General features: G+C 34.3%; 1 protein-coding gene across 2 annotated transcripts in view; it reads right to left on the bottom strand.

Annotated features, from left to right (window-relative positions):
- LEMD3 (LEM domain containing 3) overlaps positions 1-25,398 on the bottom strand; it is a 66,732-nt gene that overhangs the window by 13,091 nt on the left and 28,243 nt on the right. The window contains exons 2-6 of one of the 2 annotated variants that reach the window (XM_057556876.1): positions 20,921-20,955; positions 16,626-16,692; positions 14,271-14,338; positions 793-872; positions 561-706 (exon numbers count right to left, since the gene is read on the bottom strand). In XM_057556876.1, the coding sequence (XP_057412859.1) occupies positions 561-706; positions 793-872; positions 14,271-14,338; positions 16,626-16,692; positions 20,921-20,955 (396 nt within the window). Of the gene's footprint in view, positions 1-560; positions 707-792; positions 873-14,270; positions 14,339-16,625; positions 16,693-20,920; positions 20,959-25,398 lie in introns of both variants that reach the window. The other variant, XM_057556875.1, reaches the window with a different exon arrangement.

Genomic DNA, 25,398 nt, shown 5'->3' on the forward strand with positions numbered 1-25,398 from the left:
CTACGAGAAAAGTGAGTCTTATGAGACTGTAAACAAACTACCTCTAACTTTAAGTAACCTGAATTATTTTTACAGGACTTGGGCAGAAAAAAGAAAAAAAATGAGTATCTCCCAAACTCCTAATATGAATCAAAATAGTCACATAAAATCTAGGAATCTGAATGAAAATTTTAATTCATTTAATGGTATTTTTTTAATTAAAAATAATTTTAATGAAGTTAATTTCTAATATAGTATTTTAAAAATAAGCTTAATTTTTGTATCTTCCTGTTCTATTTCCTAAAGTAGATTTCTATCTATGCACTAAATTTGCTTTTTCTGTGACATTCACATGACAAAGTTTGATTCCCACCTCTCCTCACAGCACTGTTTTCTAAATCCTTAGATTGATACGGACATTATAGAAACCCTCAATATTATTATACCTTACTGAAGACTTCTGGATGTGATTTATAATGACAACTATCACAGAAGTATATTCTCAACCCTGGCATTTGGTGAAATACAGACACAAAAATTCTAGACTACAATGTATCTGCTTTCTCATCCTCACAACTTACCTAAGCATAACAACAATAACCTGTGGGTGACAGTAATAAAAGCACGTCGAAAACGACACCAGAAGGACATCTGTGGTCTTGTGGATTGTAAAAACTGTACATCAACTATATCTGTCAATTCTTCCTCAGGGTCATAACCAACACACCTATTTAAAAATAATTAAGGGAGAGTTTAGAGTCAAAATCACTTCTTAAACTACAAAATGGACAAAGTGGAAACCAAATCCTTTACCTTATTCCAACATCTTTTCCATTTTCAAAAATCCACTGCAATGAGATGTTAAATATATCTTCATATTCAGGATCTAAATCCTAATAAGAAAAATAGAGAAAATAACTAACTATTCTTAATAATTCACATCCACTTGTTATGGGTAAGCTGTCCTATAAATAACATACTTTATATAACACTTTAAACTATATAACATAATAAAAATGTATTATTCATTACAGAAAAATGAAAGGAGAAAAAAGAAAAAAGTCACCATTTCCCCACCACCCTAAGATAACCACTGAACACTCTGCTATGTTTTCTTTTCATTTTTTTATTTACAGGTTTAAAAAAAAATAATTTTCTTTTCAAGTATCATTGTGATTAAGAGTACATTAGCCGCCCCCCCCCCCCCTTTTTAAGGGAACACTATCTGTAGATGAACAAATGACAAATTATTCAGACTTGGATGTTTAACAGCCGTTTTCTCAACAAGTGAATGAAGTTAAGCCTATCAACTCCAGAAAAACAACTGATTGTGTTATCAATGATAAAATTCCAGCTTTCAAGTGAAAAGTAGAATTTCAAAAAATGCGCATCCCTTACTATGAGCCTAACAACTTCACAATACTTGAAAACCTTTGCAATGAGACTATGCTGTGATATTAACAAATATGACTTTTGAGCATGGCATAATAAAATGTGTCAACATTTGGAAGATCTGCATAACCAGTGAACCAATATTTTCCAAATGAACAATCATGAGCTATAAAGTCTTGCATGGGTAAAAGATCCATTCTAACTGCAAAACAGACCAAAGGGCTTTAGTATGAAAAGTATGAGTACGAAAAGTTCGCTGACATAGTTTTAAATTCTACATTGCCGCTAATCTTTAAGAAACTACTACTTGTAGAGTTTTGGTGTTGAAGAATATCTACAATTATCGGAATAGAGAATTAAAATACTTTTCCCTGTTTTGACTACGTATCTGTGTGAGGCTAGATTTTCTTGAGGTACTTCAACCAAAACAGCATCACGATGGATTAAAATGAAGAAGCAGATATGAGAAGTCGGTTATTTTTAATTAAGAGAGACATTAAAGAGATTTGCAAAAATATAAAACAATGCCACTTCTCATTAAATGTTTTTATTTTGGAAAATATAGTTATTTTTCATAAAAATACAGTATTTATGTTAACATAATAAATTCATTATTCTTATTTTAAATGAATAAGTAAATTTTTAAATGTTGTCTTAACTTTAACATGGCAAATATATATCTAAGTATAAATAAATACATATCTAGCCCATAAACAGATGTCATTTAGAATCATCAGTAATTTTAGGAGTGCAAAAAGTTTAAGAATTGCTGAGCATAAGTGGATTATGTATTTTTTAAATCAAAATATTAAAAACAAAAGTGGTATTACATTACACATACTGTTTTTCTACTTGCTTTTTTCACAGAATGAGGTGGCATGAATGTCAATGTCAGTACACATGGAACAACCTCAATTTTTTCCAGCAAGATAATATTCCATTGTGCGGTTATTTTACACTAATCACCCCCTTATTAATGAACATGAAGTGTTTCCAATTTTAGTATACCAAATAATACTGTAAATAAACATCCTTGAAAATTCTTTCATTCAAAATATTTATTGAGGGCTCACTATGTGGCAGGTACTGTTCTAGGACCTAGAGATGTAGCGCTAAACAAAAAGCCGAAATTCCCTGTGCTCATGGAGCTTGCATTCTATTCAAAAAGTATGTCTTCATGTACTTTTGGAAGTGCAAAAAATGAATTTCTAAAAGTAGAAATAAGAAATCACTTTTTAAAATCCCTTAAAAATGTTTATAAGTAATAGCTATTGAATTTTAACAGCATATTCTTCAACAGCTTTGGAAATTACAAGGTTCTCATTTGATCGGTTTACTTCCTAATATGAAACTGGCAGTTATTTTAATATATCAAATTTGAAAGTACAGTAAAGAATTTTATGAAGCAGAACTAATCTTGCTAGGCATCATTTCTTATGTGTAACTACTACCAGGATTTTCAGATGCTGAAGATAACTATAGGCTATCTGTTACTTTTTAAAGTGTGATAATTTTGGCAATATTTATAAATATCAAAAAATTGCAGCCAATGTTAGTATTTAATTATTGAGAAATGGTTTATATGTGAGATCACTTCAGTGGGATATTATGAATTTAGAAATGATCATGATGAGAGCTAAATAGCTATATGCTTTAAAAAGTAAAATACAACATTCAACTTGTTTATAACTATAAAAGATATATACTCATTTGAGTAAGAACTAGAAAATAATGAAGAAAAAGTGAATTTTGTTTAATATTGCCCCAAGATGTTATGCGACTATACAAAACAATTTCAGGCAATTACTGTTTTAATTGTTATAAAATTAGAAATCACTTTGTATATAACTAAAAATCAAACAGAATGCACATTCACATACTCTAAAATTAGAGCAGATTCAAGCTTTGATAAAGGAACACCAACAGAACATACTTCTGGTTACACTGCATGGATCAGGATTAGATAAAGCACAAGTTATACAGGATTTTGAAAATCCATAAAGCAATATTAATATGGGTTATTAATATGGGAGCTGAAGACCTTGCGTTGATTCCTCTTTCTAATGTATTGGTTTTTAAAAATGATTTTGTACTCATTTAGTTCCTTTCAAATACTTTATCTTTCAAAGACAAAGACATGAAGCACCCTTGAAAGACGTGGATATTTTAAAAAAATCAATGAAATACATACATTGTATTTAACCTGTTTTTACATATATGCTCTTCAGTTTGTATTAATACCATATGCAGAATATTATGACATGTTTGCATTATTACACAGAACTTAGAAGGCTAGACTATAAACATATGTCAAACAATGTAAAAACAAATAAATTTCCAAGTTTACTAGTTATATAATTTAAATATAAAAATTTTAGGAAGCTAAAAACATTATAAAAAGCATTACTACCCTCATTAATTATCCTTAAAAATGTACATAATGGTTCAAATTAACAAGGACACCTACTCTAATAAGTTAAGTATGTGGAGGAACAAAGAGCTTAACACTTCTAGTTATAAAATACTAAGGATAGAAAAGGGCATCCGTTGTTATCTTCCCATTTTCTGTTTTCCTTTCCTATGTTAATACCCCTGGATATCCAATGACTACCTGGAATACAATAGAATCATGGAATGTTCCTTTATGAATACAGATTTTCAAAAAACAAATGATAATTTATTTAAAACTTCATTAAAGATTAAAAGGGTGTTGAGTTCTTAAATAAGCTATTACTTCCACAAGTATTCTACATAGTACTTAGACTTCTACAGTATCATAAAATGTAATTTTTATAGACATAGAAGTTGAATTTTTTTCTGGCTTATGCTAATTAAATAGCTCATGCTAACACTGTAGCATACACAGCATCTACCTGATCTTAAGAGTCTGAAGTGTTTTACTGTTCACTTTTTGGAGCTACCTGGAAAGCTGTAAGGCAGGGGTAGGCCAACTTTTTTGTAAAGGGCCAGAGAGTAAATATTTAAAGCTTTGCAGCAGTATACACTTCTGGTCTCTGTCACTTTTTTTTTTTTAAGCAACCTTTAAAAATGTTGTAAAAACACAGCTAGCAGGCCATACCAAAAAATGGCTCATAGGCTGCAGTTTGCCAGCCCTTGAGGTAAGGCATTCCTGTATCATAAAATACCCATTTTCTAATAACTGATGACAAAACTCAGGAGGAAACTAAGTTTTTAATTGTTAAAGCAGGTCTAATATTAACATAATTGCTTATTACTAGTTACTTATAGGCAATAGTTCTAACACACTGCTGATTGCTTCATAGAAATCTTTCCAAATTCAAAGCATGTTTTCCCAAATCTTTAACAAATCTATTTTATATGTGTACACATACACACACACCCATGATTCCCAATTACTAATTTACTTATTTTCAAAATAACTAGCCAAAAATGTGTATTTAAAAACCTGTATCAGGGCTTCCCTGGTGGCGCAGTGGTTGAGAATCTGCCTGCCAATGCAGGGGACACGGGTTCGAGCCCTGGTCTGGGAAGATCCCACATGCCACGGAGCAACTGGGCCCGTGAGCCACAATTACTGAGCCTGCGCATCTGGAGCCAGTGCTCCGCAACAAGAGAGGCCGCGATAATGAGAGGCCCCCACTTGCCGCAACTAGAGAAAGCCCTCGCACAGAAACGAAAGACCCAACACAACCATAAATAAAAAATAAAAAAAAAAAAAGGCCTCTTTAAAAAAAAAAAAAAACCTGTATCAGATGCTTCAAACTTGGATTACAAAGTACAAAAATAATACTGTTTCATGCAAAAGATTCCGTTCATTAAATAAAGCAACAAAACATTTGTAAGGAGGGAAAATGATACTGGTACAGGGAGAAGTCAAGCAAAGATTAAAAATCTATTGGATATAGTTCACAAATGGATAATTTACATGGTAATAATAGCTACGTGGCTTTCTAGTTAGTGAATATTCTGCCTAATTGTGAGATGATATATGCCATACATTAGGTGCTACCTTTAAATTAAGTAAAATACGACACACAGAAATCAATAGTGAGTATGACTTAATTCTTGATGATTCAGTGGAAACTTGATCTTTCACCTGCAAGAATAATGGAAAGAACATGGTCCTTAGGATCAAAGAGGCCTGGAATCAGATCATGACTCCACTACTGAATAGCTATGTGTATAACCTTAAGCGGAAATAAGAGAAAGTAAGTCATTTATGCAGATGCATATACTTTGATCAATTCTTCAGATTCTAAACCCTATTCAGGGTCAGTCCCTTGACCACTCAATAGATGAGGGTAGGGGCTATAAACCCAGGCCTTCCATCTAAGAGGCAGAACAATACAGTGAAAAGAGCAAATACTTCGATTCTATTCACAGTTCCATCACTTACTAGCTGGATGACCTAGTTATGAAACCTCTCTGAGCTTTAGTTTCTTTATAAAGTGGGTCTGATACCACCTACCTTTCCGGATCATTGTGAAATCAAAGGTAACATACAGAAAGTACTACGATAAATTATACTTGAAATATTATAATTATTATGAAATGTATCCCTCACTCCATTTCTTAGAATACTTATTTTTCCACAAAGACACAATTTTATTAACAGTGATTAGCATTCCAAGCTAGTTCATAAAAAAATCTATCCAGCCCATAATTTGGCACATTTGCAGCTATCTTCTTTCCTATTATATTCTTCACAAACTTTAAACACATTGGGTTAAAAATTAAACAGGTCTTGAAAGTGATCTAGGAAATGAACCACCATCCATTACATCATTCTATTGTTAAGTTATCATACAAAGCTCCCACCATTTAACTTAAAAAGCAATCTATGTCTTTTCATGAAAATATAGTGCCATGTATTTCCTAAATGTTCCACCAGAGGGACCTCTTAACTTTTTACAAATCAAAACAAGCTTTCAATCTCAAAAATGAATAAAAAGTTCGAGAAAAACACTGGAGAAGTAAGAAAAAGTGTTTAAGTTATTTAAATTAATTGTCACATTTATTTAAATTTCCTTTGAAGGAGAAAGTGGGAGCAATAAAATAAAAATAGACTGTAAAGAATCAAATTGAAGAAAAATTTTAAACATTTTTACTGAGGCTTATTCACTCATTTTACTCCATCAAACATTTACTAATACTGTGCTTAAAATGCACTAGAAGTTGGGAAAAAAATTAGCTTATACTGTAGGAGTGCTACATATTCTCTGGCTCATTTACTCCTGAATGCAAAAACTTAATTGTGTTGCAGGTGAAACCATAGTACAAATACATAAAAGGTACAACAGATCTCTCTCCACAAGCAGAAAGCCTACAATATATATATGGTCATCATTATTTGATACCAGCTTCGTAGTGGGGTTCTTCCATACTTATTCTAGAACTTGGGTAAAATAAAATATCAATTTTGGATAGATTGTGCTAAAATTATCATTAAAAATTAGAGATTAATTTGGCAACATATATCAAAAGCATTAACAAAAGTTCTTTGAACAAGTAATTTCATTTCCAGGACTATTTCCTAAGGAAATGATCACAAAATCAAGTACTATAATGCAAAAATTAAGGTGCTTTCGTAATACCAAAAAAACCACAAACCAGTACAATACAATCATGTAAAGAAATATTATCCAGTGATAAAAAGAAACAATTTTTAAAAACCTGAACAATGACATGGGAAAACACTAACAACTTTAAGGAAAAAAATATGTAAATATTTATAATATGACATATTTATAATATTTATAGTGATACTAATTTTGGGGAAAAAAATATAAGACTAGAGAAACATGAACCAAAATGAGTGGCTAACCTTAGGTGGTGAATTTGAAATGCAATTTTCCTTTTATTTTCTGTATGAGTTAAATCATAAGCATGGGTTAATGTTATACTGAAAAAATAAGCATTATTAAAAACAGCACCTAAAAGCTTTTATCTAAACCTTAAAACTTTATTTTTTTGGAAAAAACCCTGTTTAATGCTTTTCTTCCTTTTAGTAGCAGTCCAAACTGCATCTTTGGTGGTAACAAGCCATACCAGATTTCACAGCATTTGAAAAGCTAAAAATGGGACTCCAAAAAGAAAAGAAAAGGTTAACACTAACAAACACACACACACACACACACACACCCCTAAATGTATAAGGATATTACCTACATAAAATAACTTCACTTAACTAATTAAGAAATTAATCCAAAATCTTTTGTAAAAATATACGTTAGAAATTCTACTGAATTAAAAAAAAAAAAAGGGCAAAACCCAATCTGAAACATAAAATAGTCCCAGAGGAAAGATATTAAAATCTTTTAAGACCGGAATTCATTAACATCACTTTTTTTTTTTTTTAAACTCAACACCGGCAGTTCCCAACTAACTCATGCATGGGTGTATCCATTAACTCCTTTGCTGTCAGTCTTTAATCTAACTAATCTCTTGTACCCTACTGCTACCTGGCTTAGACTCCAACTTGTCCCAACCCTGGTTCTGTGTCCTTCTTTTTACTTTATCCAATCAAATGGCTGGGGACGGGAAAGAGAGGCAGTTAATCATCCTTCCACAACAACCCGACTCTTCTTCAGCTCCAGCTTAACTACTGATCAAGCCCTATCCTGTTCCCAAGCCCTATCCCAACCAACCCTTTAGTCCTTCCTTCAAATACAATTCAGTAGATTTTAAGAGTCTTGAGGTTTGTCTGAAATGTAAATTAATCCTGCTCCAGGAATTTATGACCAGTGATAACAGATATCTGATATCCGTGCCATTACCTCTCTGAGAGATTCAACTGGGAAAAAAAAGAAGAGAAAGCAGGAGGGAATCACTGGTTGGGATCAGTTTTTCCCACTGCTAAAAGTAAAAACGCTTTCAAATCATAACGAATGGCTTGCTGGCTTTGGATTCCCACATGCTATGCCCTCTTCCTGGAATATTTGATTCTCTGTTCCCTTTAGCCTACTCAATCCAATCCCTTCTTTGCCCCCACCCCCATAATCTATCTAGCAATTTTTCCATCCCTTAAGACAAAGTCCCATAATCGTAAGCCCTCCTTATTTAGACCTTTTTGGATCCTAGTCCTTTAGGTATCCAATCTATTAACTATTACGCTATCCACGAATCTGCCTGTCATCAATGTTCTCATCTAGGTCAAAACTAAAAATGAAGAAAAGAACAAGGTTGAGAGACAAATCCTGCAGCATGTTATTAGAAAACTCTCTTCAGAGTGACACTGGTTTAATTAGTTAGGAAAAACACAAAAAAAGATATAAAATTTATTGGAAGTTATTATAATCATCAGGCACTGACCTAGGTACTTTATATTCTCACAAGTCTCCCAACAACCCTGACAGGCATTAATAAGAACAGTCCCACTTTCACACTGAGATACAGGTACAGAAACGTGAAGGGACTTTACCAAGACACACGGCTTCTATGAGCCAGTGCTAGAATTGGAATCAACATCAAATCTCCATCATATTATTCTGTCTCAACATCTTTTAAGTATCTACATATAAGTTATGAATTAAGTATCTACATATAAGTTATGAATTAAGTTAAAAACTGAGTCCATATTTCTCTTTTTTGACGAGCATATCATGGCAGATTGTCACTAAAACCTCGCTGAAAGCCTTAGAACTATACTACATTGTAAATTAAAAAAAAAGAGGGGGGTGACGTCAGCAAGATGACAGAATAGGAAGCCCCAGACCCTCCTTCCCCCATGGAGACACAAATTCAACAATACGCAGACCAGTTCCCATTGTAAGAAATCTAGAAACCGGTTAAGAGCCTCCTGCACCCCAAGCATGTGCAAAACTAGCTGCATTAAAGTAGGAAAATTCATAACACTCACTCACCAGAGCCCCTTCCCCTGGCATACCATAATATGATCTGGAGAAAATTCCCAACTCCTGGCTTATCTTTGAGGAGGGAAAGAGAAGACTGGAACATATGCCCAATGTTCAGACTTTTCAGGGGCTGCCAGAGGGACTGGCTTTTGTCTTGCTTGAATCTTAGCACTAATAGCTAAGGGCACCAGGTTGGGGGCTGCCAAGAACAAAGGCAATGAATGAATACACACTCACTTGCCACTGCCCCTCCCTGCAGCTCGGTGCAGAATAAGTGGCAGAACACCCCCAACTCCTGGTTTCTCCCCGAGGAGAGAAAGAGTTGGAACATGTGTCCAATGTTTCAGTTTCTCAGGGAGCTACCCAAGGGACTGGTTTCTGTATCACCTGTTTCAGAGCCCTGAGATCTGACATAGTCTAGATGCCTGGGGGTTGCTGAAAATAAAAAAGAGCTGGACAGCTTCCTGCTGTCCCAGAGGACCCGCAGTATAGCAGACAGACACCAGAGGGAGCAAGAGATTACAAGCTCCTATAAAAAGAAACCTGCAAAATCTCTCTAGTTGGGAATATACGCCCACAAGTCCAGAAAAGATGCATCCACAAAAAAGGTTTGAGGGGACCCCAGAATCTCTATCTGAGCTCAGTGGTAAAGGTCTTCCCCTGCATGAAGGCAGTCTGTAAAGACTGGGAGATGTGGCTGTGTTTTCAAATGGTAGATCCCAACACAAGGTAACAAGGCACACAAAGGAAACAAGGAAACACGACCCAACTAAAAGAACAAAATAAATCTCCAGGAACTGACCCTAAAGAAACTGAGCTATGTGAATTTCCTGATAAAAATCTAAAAATAACTGTCTTAAAGATGTTCAACAAGCTCAGGAAAACAATGCATAAATAAAATGAGAATATCAATAAAGAGAAAACACTAAAAAGAACCAAACAGGAATTTTGAAGCTGAAGAATACAATTACTGAATTGAAAAATTCACAAGATGGGTTCAAAAGCAGTCTTAAATCAAGCAGAACAAAGAATCAAGGAACTCAAAGATAAGTCGTTTGAAATTATCCAGAAGAACAGAAAGAAAAGAGAATGAAGAAGAATGAAGAAAGGCTTAAGGGACTTACAGGACATTGTCAGTTAGATCAATACATGCATTATGGAAGTCCCAGAAGGAGAGGAGTGAAAGGAGCAGAAAGCTTATTTGAAGAAATAATGATCCAAAACTCCCAAATCTGGGGAAAGAAATGGACATTCAGATTCAAGAAGTCCAACAGCTTCTTATGGGATACAGCAAGGGCAGTTCTAACAGGGAATTTCATAGTGGTAAATGCCTACATTAAAAAAGAAGAGACTCTCAAATAAACCACCCATCTTTACACCTCAAAGAACTAGAAAAAGAAGAATAAATTAAACCCAAAGTTAACAGAAGGAAATGTTAAGGATTAGAGCAGAAATAAAATAGAAAAAAATCAACAAAACAAAGAGGTGGTTTTTAGAAAAGATCAGCAAAATTGACAAACCCTTAGTTAATAAAAAGAGAGAGAAGCCTCAAACAAAATCAGAAATGAAAGAGGAAGTATTAAAATTGATGTCAGAGAAATACAAAGGATCATTCATAACAGACTACCATGGACAATTACTCACCAACAAACTGGATAACCTAGAAAAAAAATGGATAAATTCCTAGAAACATATAACCTATCAAAACTAAATAATGAAGAAATAGAAAATCTGAACAGACCTATAACTAGTACAGAAACTGAATCAGTAATCAAAAACCTCCCAACAAAGAGAAGTCTAGGATTCAATGGTTTCACTGGAGGATGCTGCTACTAAACATTTTAAAAAGAATTAACACTTAAGCTTCTCAAATTCTTCCAAAAAATTTTAAGAGGAGGGAACACTTCCACACTCATTTTATGAGGCCAGCATTACTCTGACACCAAAGCTGAACGAAGACACTACAAGAAAGGAAATACAGACCAATATCCCTGATGAATACAGATGCAAATCCTCAACAAAATATTAGCAAACTGAGTTCAACAGTTTTAACAACACATTAAAAGGATCAGACACCATGACCAAGTTGGATTTATTCCAAGAATGCAAGGATGGTCCAACATACAAAAAACATACACCACATTAAAAGAATAAAACTTAAAAATCACATGATCATTTCAATAAATACAGAAAAAGCATTTGACAAAATTCAACACCTTAAATTATTAAAAACACTTGACAGATCAGGAACAGAAGCAAATTACCTCAAAATAATAAAGGCCACATATGAAAAGCCAATGTCTAGTATATACTTAACTGTGAAAAACTGCAAGTTTTTCCTTGGAGACTAGGAATAAGGCAAAGATGTCCACTGTTACCATTTCTACTCAATATAGTACTAGAAGTCCTAGCTAGAGCAGTTAGGTGAGAAAAGAAAACGCATACAAATTGGAAAGGAGGAAGTAAAATTATCTGTTTGCAGAAACACAATCTTATACGTAGAAGACTCTACAGACTCCACAAAAATACCATTACAATTTAAGCAAATTCAGCAAACTTGCAGGATTAAAAAATTAATATAAAAAAGAAATTGCATTTCTATACACAAAAATGAACAATCAAAAAAGAAAATTAAGAAAATGTTCTTTACAAGAGCATCAAAAAGAATAAAATACTTAGGAATAAACATTACCAAGAATGTGATAGACTTATACACTGAAAACTACAAAGCACTGCTTAAAGAAATTCAAGACACAAATAAATGAAAAGGCATCCTGTGTTCATGACTGGAAGACTTAATATTGTTAAAATGTCCATACTACCCAAAGCAATCTACAGATTCAATGCAATTCCCATCAAAATCTCAGCAGCACTTTTTTGAGAAACAGAAAGATCAATTCTAAAATTCATATGGAACCACAAAGGATCCTGAATAGCCAAAACAATTTTAAGCAAGAAGAACAAAGCTAGAGGCCCCATACTTCCTGACTTCAAAACATATCACAAAGGTACAGTAATCAAAACAGTACGGTAATGATGTAAAGAGAGACACATAGAACAATGGAAGAAAACAGAGAAAGTCTCACATATATGGTCAACTGATCTTCAACAAGTGTGCTAAGAACACACAATGGGAAAAGGATAGTTTCTTCAACAAATGGTGTTGAGAAAACTGGATTTCCACATGCAAATGAATGAAACTGAAGCCTTATCTTACACTACACAAAAATCAACTCAAAATGGATTGAAGACTTAAACAAGACATGAAACTATAAAACTCTTAGAAGAAAATACAGGGGAAAAGCTTCATGATATTGGTCTTAGCAATGATTTTTTAAATATGACTTGGCAATGATTTTCTGGATATGACACCAAAAGCACAGGAACATAAGCAAAAAGAGACAAGTGGGACTACATTAAACTAAAAAGCTTCTGCAGGGCAAAGGAAACAATCAACAGAGTAAAAAGGTGATCGGTGGAATAGGAGAAAATATTTGCGAACCAAATATCTGATAAGGGTTAACATCCAAAAGTAAATAAGGAACTCCTACAAGTCAATAACAAAAAAATCAGATAACCTGATTTAAAAAATGGGTAAGGGACCTGAATAAACATTTCTCCAAAGAAGACATACAAATGTCCAATAGGTATATGAAAAGATGTTTGACATCACTAATCATCAGAGAAATGCAAATCAAAACCACTGTGAGATATCACCTTACACCTGTTAGCATGGCCATTATTAAAAAACAAACCAGAACCAAAAGAAAACAAAATAAGAGTTTTCAAGGATATGCAGAAAAGGGTACCCTTGTAAATGTTGGTGGGAATGTAAAATGGTGTGGCCACTATGGAGACCAGTATGGAAGTTCATCAAATTACTAAAAATAGAACTATTATATGTTCCAGCAATCTCACTTCTGGGTATTTATCAAAAGAATTGAAAACAGGATCTAAGAGATATTTGCACTCCTATGTTCACTGCAGTATTATTCACAATAGGCAAGAAATGGAAACACCTAAATATTCACAAGCATATCAATGGATAAATAAAATGTGGGGTATATACAGTAGAATATTATTCCGCCTTAATAAAGGAAGGAAATCCTGTCATATAGTACAACATGGATGAACCTTGAGGGCGCTGTGCTAAGAGACATTAACCAGTCACAGAAGGACAAATACTGCATGATTCCATTTTTACGAGGTATCTGCTGTAGTCAAACTCACAGAAGCAGAAAGTGGCATGGTGGTGGTCAGGGGCTGGGAGGAGGAGGAAAGGGGGAGTTGCTGTGCAATGGGTACAGAGATTCAGTAATGCAAGATGAAAAAGTTTGAGAGATCTGCTGCATAATGATGCATATATAGTTAATAATACTGTACACTTTAGGGTAGATCTCATGTTACGTGTTTTTTTACCACAAAAAGAGGGGAAATGAAGTTTGTATGACATAATTTGTTCACAATGAATGGATGCTAACTTCTAGGGATCAGCATTTCCATCTGCAAGTACTCACATCTTTATGGAATTATCTTTATGGAACTGGATTAACATCAAGCTCCCCAATATGGTTTTCAAAATCCACTATCCCCTTTTTGGAAATCAGAGTGACACCTGTCCATCTTAACCTTCTAGTACCTTTCCTTTTATCTAGGATTTCCTAGATTACTTACAGTGGTATAGAAAATACATCTGCAAGTTCTCTTAGAACCCTGAAATAAAATTATCCCGGGGCAGAAGAACTGAAATAAATGACAATGGTTAGATGCTTACTTGCTTTCTTATATGCTACTTACTTATCTCAATTTCTCTCTCACCAATGGTGTCTGCACCCTTTCCAAACTAATGTGCATTCTCTCACGGAGAATGTTCTAAAACAAACTAAAACAGAAAATGTTGAGTAATTTTGCTTTCTCTATCTGCTCACATTACACCAAACAGCAGGCCCAAGCTTGTAACAGTACAATTAAAGTAATCAAATGCATGGTACTGTAGATATAAGTTGTGATGATTTACATAAACTTTAAGAATAGAGCTATTAAAATTCTAATTTCACTGCTTACTTTCAAATATGCAGCTGCCTCTTGGACAGAAAGTGTTCTCTGACTAGAACTGCCACATTCATGATCTCCTGGAAAGATTAGCATATTATTAATTTTGAATCAGTACTATGTTAAACAGAAGAAAACAAATATGATTAATCAAACTAGTTTTACAAATTACACAATTATAGATTATATTACTATAATCAGTAAAGAAAGAAGATAAACACTCAATTTTATTTTCTAGAAATAAATTCGAATAGGCAATATAAACAAATATTTTTATATCAACCACAACCTTTAAATGTATTTCAGTCTAGATAGAAACATACATTCCTCTTACATTCCCAATGAAACTGTTGGCCAGGGGTAGGGACCGTGTCATGCTGATGCCTATCCACAGGTCTTGGCACGAAGAAAGCCCTCTAGAGATGTATTATTTTTCAAGGGGGAAAATTCATTGTGCTAACTCATACATCTATTAACTAAAGCTAATAATTCAAGAGTTCAAGTAGGTTTGAATTAAAATGTGCATTTTCGGAGTATTACTAAGCCTATCTTTAGCAAGGAGTATGCAATAACTTAAAAAATTATTATAACACAAGTCAACAGGGAAATTAGAAGCTTCTACCTATAATCTGGTTTCTACAAATACGTGTACTACATACAAAAGTTTGGAAAAACTACATTTTCCTTTTCTTGTAACTATTTATAAAAGAATCCAAAGCCTTTTTTTTTTCAGGCTATCTGTGGTTATTAGAGATCAATTATCCTTACATTGAACTTCAATTTTAAGTTTCTCCTACTTGTTTCTTTCAAGTACTTTTTAAAAAAAATTTAACATAAAAGTACAATAATTAAAGTAAAATCCTTGGCAAATTTTTCTATCATAAAAGCAACCACGTTATCAGTTTTGTTCAAGTAGCCAGATTTTAATGGTCATGGTTGTAAAACAGGTAGAAATACCTATTAGATGAACATGTAAGTCTTCAAACTTTATAATCCATCCTCAGAGATTCTGATTCCACAGATCTACAGCAGAGGTTGGCAAACCCACAGACCAAATCTGGCCTACCACAGGTTTTTATAAATGAAGTTTTATTGCAACACAGCCACGCTCATTCATGTATTATCTATGGCTGCTTTCAGGCTCTAACAGCAGAAATGAGTAGTTGTGACAGAGACAGTCTAGCTCGCAAAGCCTAAAAAATCTACTATCTGGCTCCTTCACAGAAAAAAGTTTGCAGAACCCTGCTGTAGAGGAAGGAATCTATATCTTTAAAAGCACCCCAGACTATACTGATCTAACACACTTCATAAAACACTGCTATAGAGACAGCTATAGAAGCTTGTATCAGCAACATGAGGAATTCCATGTAGATTATATACTTCATTTCTGGGTGCCACAGCATACCAAATAAATGTCATCAGTTTGCAGCATATGTATATAACAGTCTGTCAGTCAATGCAAAGAAGACTTTTAGTGATATACACATAATTATTAGCCCCAAAAAACTGACCAGAATTAAGGACCCCCCCCCAAAAAAACAAAAACAAAGATTGGTGAGAGGATGGGGAACTGTCAGGATTCTCAATGCTTCCATTCGACCAGAGAAGTTCCACATTCACCTACTAGGTTTCTACCAATGATCTAGTTTCTACAAAAGGATCTGCTACAAACAAAAGTTTGGAACACTACATTTTTCTTTTCTTGTTACTGTTTATATGAAGAGAATCCAAAGTCTCTTCTTTCAGATTATATGTGAAATAACTGAAAAAAGTTAAAAGGTAATAAACAGATAAGGTGCTACTACGGCTTTTATAGATGCTAAACTTCATGCCAATTCACCTATATTATTCTAATTGCAGATATGTTGCATACCTGAGAACTCTCAAAGTCTTACTAAGACCAGAATATGAGGAAAATGCGATGTTTCAGGAGAAAAAAATTCTGTAATATATTTACTTTATCCAAGGAAATGACACCTATACAATCACCAAAGGAAAATCTGCACTTTTATATTTAATCGAGGATTTTAGTTAATCCACTGCTTACCCAATTTAACTGATCTATAAGCTTTCAGAATTTTGTTATTATCAATGCAATAAAAAAATGTGATGACTTTTACTATAGAGTATATATCTATATTTCATCGTATACATATGGCAGGCAGGAAAAAGGCCTTGATTAAACGTATCTATACAGATAAAAACCCACTCCATATAAGGACTAAAAACTTCTAAAGAGAAAACACCCCACAAATATAACATAACAACACTGAACTTGGGAAAAACCATTTCTACTGATACTGCATGCTATATATGCAAATTAATTTTCAAAACAATTTTAGAGACTATGAATGTTAAAACAATTACCTGCAAGCTGTGCCAATCGATCATGAAGCTTGTATAAAGTGTTCATCATAAGATTTTTCTTATTTTCCTAAATTTAAAAGAAATTATTATAAAATATCCGATTCCAGGGGGAAAAATGCACCAATTAATAATTTTTATTCGAAAAGAAAAACAGTGAATGAATTTAAAAACCATAGAAGCTACATAATCTGAAAGACAAATTCATATTTAAGCAACAGCTACCATATTTTAAAGAAACCTTAATCTAAGAATCTAAACTATCACTCTAAATATTTTACCTTCTTGAGGATGATTGGGAAACTGGCACTAAGGTTAGTGCTAGAAAAGTTCTTATATACAACAAACTCCCCCAGCCACCAAAACAATGCTCCCAATCCCCCTCTATACAATGCAAGCTCCTGTATTTTTATGAGACTGTTTTCTTCATGTTTTGTTTTAACCTGCCTCAACCACATAATAAGGGAATGAGTAGTGACACTTCAATTAAATTAACCCTCAACCCCTCCTAGGTCCCAAAGTGGCCCTGTATAAATTTAAGAACCATTAAAGTGAAACAAACATTTAATGAGCCTCTACTAGGAGTTAAGAACTGTTCTCAGCAAAGCAAGAAACCCAGGGAACAAGATGGTTCCTGTTCTCAAGGGCCAAAAACATACTAAACCGTTATATTATAGTTGCAAACAAGGTACAATGTAAATACAGAAGATGGAGGGGAGGGAAGATCCATTTATGGAAGAGGGAATATCTGAATAGGGCTTCACAGAAAGAACAGAATTGACCAGCATTCCAGGCAGAAGGAACAGCATGGGCCTGAAGGAATAAAAGCTTTGGTTATATTTCTTACATAACCAGAGCCTACTTTGACTCAGCAAACTACTAGAAAAGTAGTTTGGAATCAATGGCTAGAGAGCTCTAGATACCAAGACAGAGTCTGACTTCATTCTGAACATTTAGGAGAAGAAAAGTAAAACAGAACTGTGCATCAGGAATATTATTCTGACCATATGAAAGGAAACCAGAGTGGAGGCTACTGCAATGTCTAAGCACCCTGACAAGTAGTCTAAAGCAATGAGACCTCAATTTAAGAGCAATCACAATTAAGAGAAACTGATATAAGCAACGGGAGAGGGTAGGTTAGGAGAGGGGGTAAGAATAGCTTATCACACTCTTTGAAATAAATTCATGATTTATGAGGGGGCTATGTCTTTATTATTTCCTTTCTCCTTAGGTTTCTGACAAAATAGGATTACTGTATGAATATGACCAGGAACAAATTCAGACAGGATAGTAAAAAAGCTGGGAAAGTAAAATTCATATGCCCAATGACATGTAATCTCATCCATTTGTTTTCACGCTATATGTTCAAGGACCGAAGAGACAAGTCTGCACACTATGGATGGCATGCTTCTATCAATGCAGCTTTAATGAGTGGTACTAGGAAGAGAAAAACTCATCAAAGGCTCCACAATCCTACCACCAGAGTCCCTGGCTTTATGTGAGATGGTTGATAGAGGTAAGTGACATTCCTTCAGCTGACTACTTGCCTTCCAACCCATTTGCTTTTTACCCCCTCAACTCTATCTCAACCTGATTCAGAATCAAGCCAGTCCTTATCACATAAGCTTAAAAATGCAAACTGCAAAAATCAGACATCAAAAAGTAACCGCAGGAGTTGAAATTCAAGATTCTGAAAGCTATGCATCTGTGATAGATTAAACCACAAAATCATTTTTTAATAAATATGTTCAATATAACAAGATGAGGAGTTCCAATGATAGTATAGGTTGTGGACTTGACATATAAAACCAAGGTAAATCTGATTAAGCTTCAGGACTAAAGTAGTTGAGAGTTTTGAAGTTTGTTTCCTTCCTTAACTGGAAAAGAGACCGATTCCCTTTTCGTTTTGCATGTCCTGATCATGCCTATCCCCACACCCCTTTCAAAACCAAAACTAAATCCAAAAATTTGACACTGTCCTCTGTGATTACATCTTTAATGAACGTCAGAGGCCTGGGAATAAACTTCATCTTTTGATTCACATATATTAACCCTGGACTAGGACTTCCCTGGTGGTGCAGTGGTTAAGGATCTCCCTGCCAATGCAGGGGACATGGGTTCGATCCCTGGTCTGGGAAGATCTGACATGCCATGGAGCAACTAAGCCCATGCACCACAACTACTGAGCCTACGCTCTAGAGCCCATGAGCCACAACTACTGAGCCCGCGCGCCACAACTACTGAAGCCCGTGCACCCTAGAGCCCGCGTGCCACAACTACTGAGCCCACGCGCTCTAGGGCTTGCGTGCTGCAACTACTGAGCCCGCATGCTGCAACTACTGAACCCGTGCGACTAGAACCCATGCTCCGCAACAAGAGAAGCCACCGCACTGCAACGAAGAGTAGCCACCACATGGCAACGAAGAGTAGCCCCTGCTCACCACAACTAGAGAAAGCCTGTGTGCAGCAACGAAGACCCAATGCAGCCAAAAAATAAATAATAAATACATTAAAAACAACAACAACAAAAACACTGGACTAGACAAGTAGAAGAAATAACAAAACCTAATCATATGTAACTGGATCTCATACTGGATAACATACATGCTATTACATTTGCATACAATGCGTTTAAACACCCCAAAAGCTCAGCTATAATTTTTTCAAGAATTATTTTTCCAACAGCAACTCATTCAAAATGACCATCTATATATTACAAGGGTGTCAAGTGCCATCCAAATGATCAACTAACTTATGATCTAAATAGTTTTTATGGACATTTTATTAATGGGAACAAACCAATTTTGAGAAATAGAAAGGTTCAATAATCTTTAGCACCAATATGCTAAACTAGAAGTAAATCTGAAAAGGGTGCAAATCAAATGTTAAAGTTACTTTCTTACAAAAACTTATATTGGCTTATAGTTTCATTACAAACTTCTTCCATTCTGTCTGCTTTCCAGATTGCCTCCTGATATTCAGCTTGAAATGTGTCTACTGATCACCCTGAAAACAAGTTAAAGATCTACAAATAAATCCATATTTAAGGTAAGCTTTCAAGTAACCTTCCATTAAACAAAAATAATTTTTTAATTTGAAATAGCTACCTTCTAATTGCATGTTTTGGTAAGCTCCAGATTTTCTTTTACTAACACAAATCATTCTCTGAAGCAAAGTTCTCATTCTTGGGGGGAAAAACTAGACTGTAGGGTGACTATACCAAATTTTCTCACATATTATCACCTTTAAATATTTCCTTCTTGTATCTCAGCCAATTTCCTCAAGGATATTTTCAATTTTTGTATCAAGTCCCTGATTAAATGATACTAATGGATTTTAAACACTTAGCATAGTGCCTGGCACAGAATAAACACTTAACGTAAGTTAATTGCCATTATCTTCATTACAATTATTACTATTATTTAGAGATTAGGAACTTCAGGTTCCCTCAAGGGGAAAATTATACAGAAGAAAATAAAGTCTTGTCTTTTCAATGTTCAGTGAGTATACTGTGCAAATTTAAATTATGATGCCAGCAGCAATGTTATACTTAATATGATAAAGCAAACTTTTTAAAAAAAACAAGTATCACCACAATAGAATACTACAGAAAATAATCATTACTAACAATCTAAAGTAACATTCTATGGATCTGGTTACACATTATTACATATCGTTTAGTACAACAAATAATGTTTTCCGTACAGGTCTGTATTACTGTCAGTTCCTATAATAAAAAAAAAAATTAACAACTAATTGTGCGTTATAATATAAACTCAAATATCATAATCTTTGGAGTGCCTATAATGATGAATGGTAAGTGAAAAATATTTTCATGTGAGTAAAACTTAGGTTAAAATTAATATTATAAATCCTTTAAAAATAAAAGGAATCATAAATAAGTTGCATAAGACTCTAAATCCTTTGCCTTCCTAACAGTTGAAAAGGCATGCCAATGAGCAAAAAATTGAAAGAGAACAAAAGGAGGGCAAAAAAGACAAAAGCTGCTAAGGTACCCAACAATTAAGGAAACAGGCATACTTTTAAGGGTAAGACCAGATCCCCAGATGACATGCCACTGCCATTTTACTTGGCAGTGGCTTTTACCTCAAAGTGATATACAGGTCAGCTCTTAGGTGGAAATCGGTGTCAGATTTAATTATACTGTGGTCAAGGAATGCTCAAAAATAAGAAAATCTACTGCCTTTAAAATTACTACTTTTTAGGTGATAGTCATCCTACTACCTTTATCATATAAAACATGAGACAAAGTATCAGTATTAAGATTTTTTACTTACTTTTATTTTTCCAAATGTTTCATCAAAGGGGTTTTCTACTATCAAGGAAAGAAAAAGAGAGAACTATTAGCATCATTTAAGAATGAGAATTAGAATCCCCCTAAACAAGCCCTCGGAAATGCCAACATGTACTATGCTAAAACTGAATGTAAACATGCAAACAATATATAAACAAACTGATGATAATAAGGGTTGGGGAACTAATTTTTCAGACTTACTATATTTACCATTCTCACTATGATTTTGTGGTTTGCTCTATAATACTTAGAGTGACTTGGTTCAAGTCCTAGCTCCACTACTTACTAGCAACGTGACCTTGAACTACTATCTACTTAGCCACTCTAAGTTGTAGTTTCCTCTTCTGTAATGGAAGGATGTAATGATGATACCTACCTTATACAGTTGTGAGGATTAAATGAGATAAACCATATAAAATGCTTGGCATAGTGGCAAACACTTAATATATGTTACCTATTATCGTTACTATTAATGACTATCATTTCTTCACCTTAACTTGGTTTTTCTTCAAAATATAGACTAAAGGCAGTTACTACTTGAGGAAATCTATAAGATGCTTTAAAACTGAATAATTCATTTAGAATTCTTACTTCCAATGATTAAAAAACAAAACTTCCTAGTCCTTGCTAACATTTGGAAAAGTGGCAAGAAACAAATATACACATCAAAGTAGCTAAGAATAAAGTCTCAGTATTAAACAACTTCTTAGTTCTAATAAATATTATAAAGAAAGGATTTACCACTTTCCATCCAACCTCCATACACCCACCCTCCCCCAAAAGATACAAACAAGTTCATGGCTGATTATGTAGCATCTCTCTGGTTATTACTTAGAATCTCCTCCTTTTCCTCTATTTTAAAATTGCATGCAAAAATATTCAAAGCTTTCAGATACCTGGATCTCTATACGCCAGGTCACAACTAAGACTAACTGAGCCTACAAAGTAGTTCACACTGACCAGGTTTCCTTTCTGAGGTGCTTTTCTATTTTTATTTGAGAAAACAGGAAGTCCCATAGGAACCAGGAACTGCCTGATTCTAAGAAAGTTCATGTGTGAGACCAGTTTAAGTTAAAAGGTACAATAAAAAAACAAGGCAAAAATGTATTCTGCTATCATCTAAAGGGATTTGGTAATGAATTTTCAGACATCAGTTTTCTATAAAGCAATAGGGTTTTCATGCTGAGAAAGAAAAAATTTTGAAAAACAGAAGATCAAAAGTACTCAGTAGGGGACTAGGAAGAGGAATATAGCTTAAAGATTAAATAAAATGTTAAGAATCAGAACATGCTTAGACTAAAAAGATACTTTTTAATAACACTAATTTTAATTAATGTAAAATTTGAACAATTTAAAATAAAGCCATATTTAGTTCAATATACTACCAAAAATGCTTTTGTCAATCTACTTAAAATAAACTGGTCAAACAATACTAAACAATGAGTATTTTATTTGCCCTCTATAAGAGTAATTCTAAAAAATATTAAAACATGCAATCCTAAAAACAGGTTTTAATATCTATGAAGAAAGGGCATGAGAGGACCATTTTTTGACTGCTTACAAATTTGTTTCTGTCAAAATTATTAAATGGAAAACTAGCTCTTCAAGTATCTCTATGAAAGTATTACTGCAGATTGTGGACGCTCTGCCACTAGACTGCTCTACTATGAGTTTCTCATGACAAGGGATCACGTGTATTCATGTTTGTATGCTTGGAGCCAAGCATAGTACAGAACATACAGTCAGTGCTTGAAAAGTACTATTTGAGCTGTCTAGGCTAAATCTGCCCTTCTTTACTCTACTCTATGTGTTAACACTGAAGCAAAAGTGTTAAACTCTGCAGGAAGCTGGAGAAGGGTATGTTCTGAGTAACCGGGAAGGGAGAGGAATAGGATAACAAAGAGAAAGCCAAAGAGCAGAACAGTAATTCTGTTGAAAAACACTGCTCTGCCATTTGTATCTTTCTAAGTTTCTGCCTCTTGTCTAATAGGCTTAGATACCTGAGAGTGTACCATATCTGAAAGCCAACAATATACATACCTACTGATAAAAAAATGTTCCCCAACTTCCTGTGACAACTGTCACCTATTAAATTAACAGATGGACCTATTAAATTAACAAAAGTAAATGTAGTCTTGAGGTTAAGTTTAGAAAGGAAACTCCATCTAAAAACAGCAATTTTAGCAAACCAAAAGCATTTTTATGCATCTAACTTTTATTCCCCTAAATCATTTCAGTATTTCTAAAACTACATCAGTACTTTTTATCTCATCCACATTACCTACAATTTTTAATGGATACAACAAATATTGTTACCCCTAGTGAAAACATTCCTCTCTCCCCCTGCTAACTAGGCAATTGTAGAGAAGAAACCATATTCCAAAAGCAATCTACAGCAAGTGCCACCTCATTTTTTAGCCTCTTTTCTAGGGATGGAAACTGAGAGTAAATTACAGTTCTTATCTCTTATCCTAAAGCAATGATAATGCCAAGTTGGTATTTCAAACTTATTGTCCTCCTATATCCCCTACACCCCGAACAGCTTCTCATTACTGCTTTTTCTCAAATTCTCTTGGTGTGGCCATTTCTCCTTCATTTTTCTTGTTCAGATTATTTCAAACCTCAAATATACCAAACTTTTTTTTATAAATGTCCTTAAATTTTGACTTCTCTTCTTCAGACTATCCTAATAATTGTACAAATCGAAGTCCTAAAAATATTTCTTTAATTATACTACTAGACCCCTCAAAATGGTCCAATGATTTCTCATCACATTTTGCTTCAAGGAACTAATTCTAATCTTGTGATACTTTGCTACTTACTTTCAAGACACATTGTTTCCTCTCCTTCTCTAAGCCTCTTTCTCTCACATAAATTGCAAAAAAAATGTTACTAGTTTTACTGATCCTTTCTATCAAGTGTAAACTTTTTTCCATTCTCTTAGGCTGAGATCAAATTGTCAACCATTATGAATTCCCAGATAAAAAGGAAAAAAATGAAGTATATTATAAATGTATGTACATTGTTTTTTTAGACATAAGGCTATTGCACGCTTAATGGACAGTATAGTGTAAGCATAACTTTTACAGGCACTGGGAAACCAAAAAACTCTTGTGACTCCCTTTATTGCAATATTCACTTTATTACAGTGTCAGGAACCAAACCTGTAATATCTCCGAGGTATGCCTGTATTCGCAAAGTATATGTTTAATGTTGACCAAATGAACTGATGTCCTCCTCAGGAAGGCCCCATTTTGGTCACTCAGTGGCAATAAAGGGAAGAAAAGTCTGTGGTGACCAAAGTTCTTTTACAACTCAGAAAGAAAGATAAAGTTTATTCATTTAATAAGTATTTACTGAATAGTTGGTGCTAAGCACTGGAAATGTGGCTGTGAATAAAATAAATGATATCTCTGCCCTCAAGGAGCGTATATTGTAGAGGGGTTAGAAAAGACAATGAGCAAATACACTTTTAAAATATATAGTATGTCAAATGGTTCTAAATGCTTTGGAAATAAAACAGCAGGAATGGTGCTAGACATGTGAGGGAACTTCTGTACTGTTTTCCATAGTGACTGTACCAATTTACATTCCCACCAACAGTGTACCAGGGTTCCCTTTTCTCCCCTTTTCTCAGATTGCATTTGAATAGAAACCTGAGAGAGCTGAGGGAACAAGCCGTGGACTGGGAAGGAAGAGATTTACAGACAGAAAGAACAGGAAGTGTATGGGCTGTGAAGTGGTGGCATGCTTGCCATACTACTGGAAATAGAGCAGTGTGGATGAGAGGCCAAGTAGCAAGAAATGAAGTCAAACTGGTAAAATTATTTAAGGGAGTTGGGAGGTAAGATAATGTAGAACCTTGAAGGCTTTTTATATATTACTCTGAGCAAGAAACCTCAGAGAATTGGAAACATGTTATCCGGCTTATGCTTTAAAAGAAAGACACATGTAATAAGAGACGGGCCACTCTCTGGATTAAGTTTAAGAGTCCTAAACATTTAGATAATGAATGATCTGCTATTCATGAACCAGGAAAACTGAGGAAATAGTACATTCAGGGTACTTTCCTCCTGCTTTCTCTACATCAGCACAGCCAACTGCAGACAGCCTCAACATTTTTCTGTTCTGAATACTTGAAACTACTATTACCAGTCATATAAAAATATTCTGTCAGAAAGAACTGAATAGACATTTTTGTAAAGAAGATATACCTGGCCAACAGGTACATGAAAAGGTGCTCAACATCACTAATCATTAGGGAATTGGAAATCAAAACCACAGTGAATTATCACCTCATACTTGTTAAAATGGCTATCCTCAAAAAGATGAGATAACAAGTTTGGTGAGGGTGGGGAGAAAAGGGAACCCTTGTACACTGTTGGTGGGAATGTAAATTGGTACAGTCACTATGGAAAACAGTATAGAAGTTCCTCAAAAAATTAAAAATAGAACTACCAT

Source organism: Balaenoptera acutorostrata, chromosome 11 (genome assembly GCF_949987535.1).
Source record: "Balaenoptera acutorostrata chromosome 11, mBalAcu1.1, whole genome shotgun sequence".
NCBI classification, from domain to species: Eukaryota; Metazoa; Chordata; class Mammalia; order Artiodactyla; family Balaenopteridae; genus Balaenoptera; species Balaenoptera acutorostrata.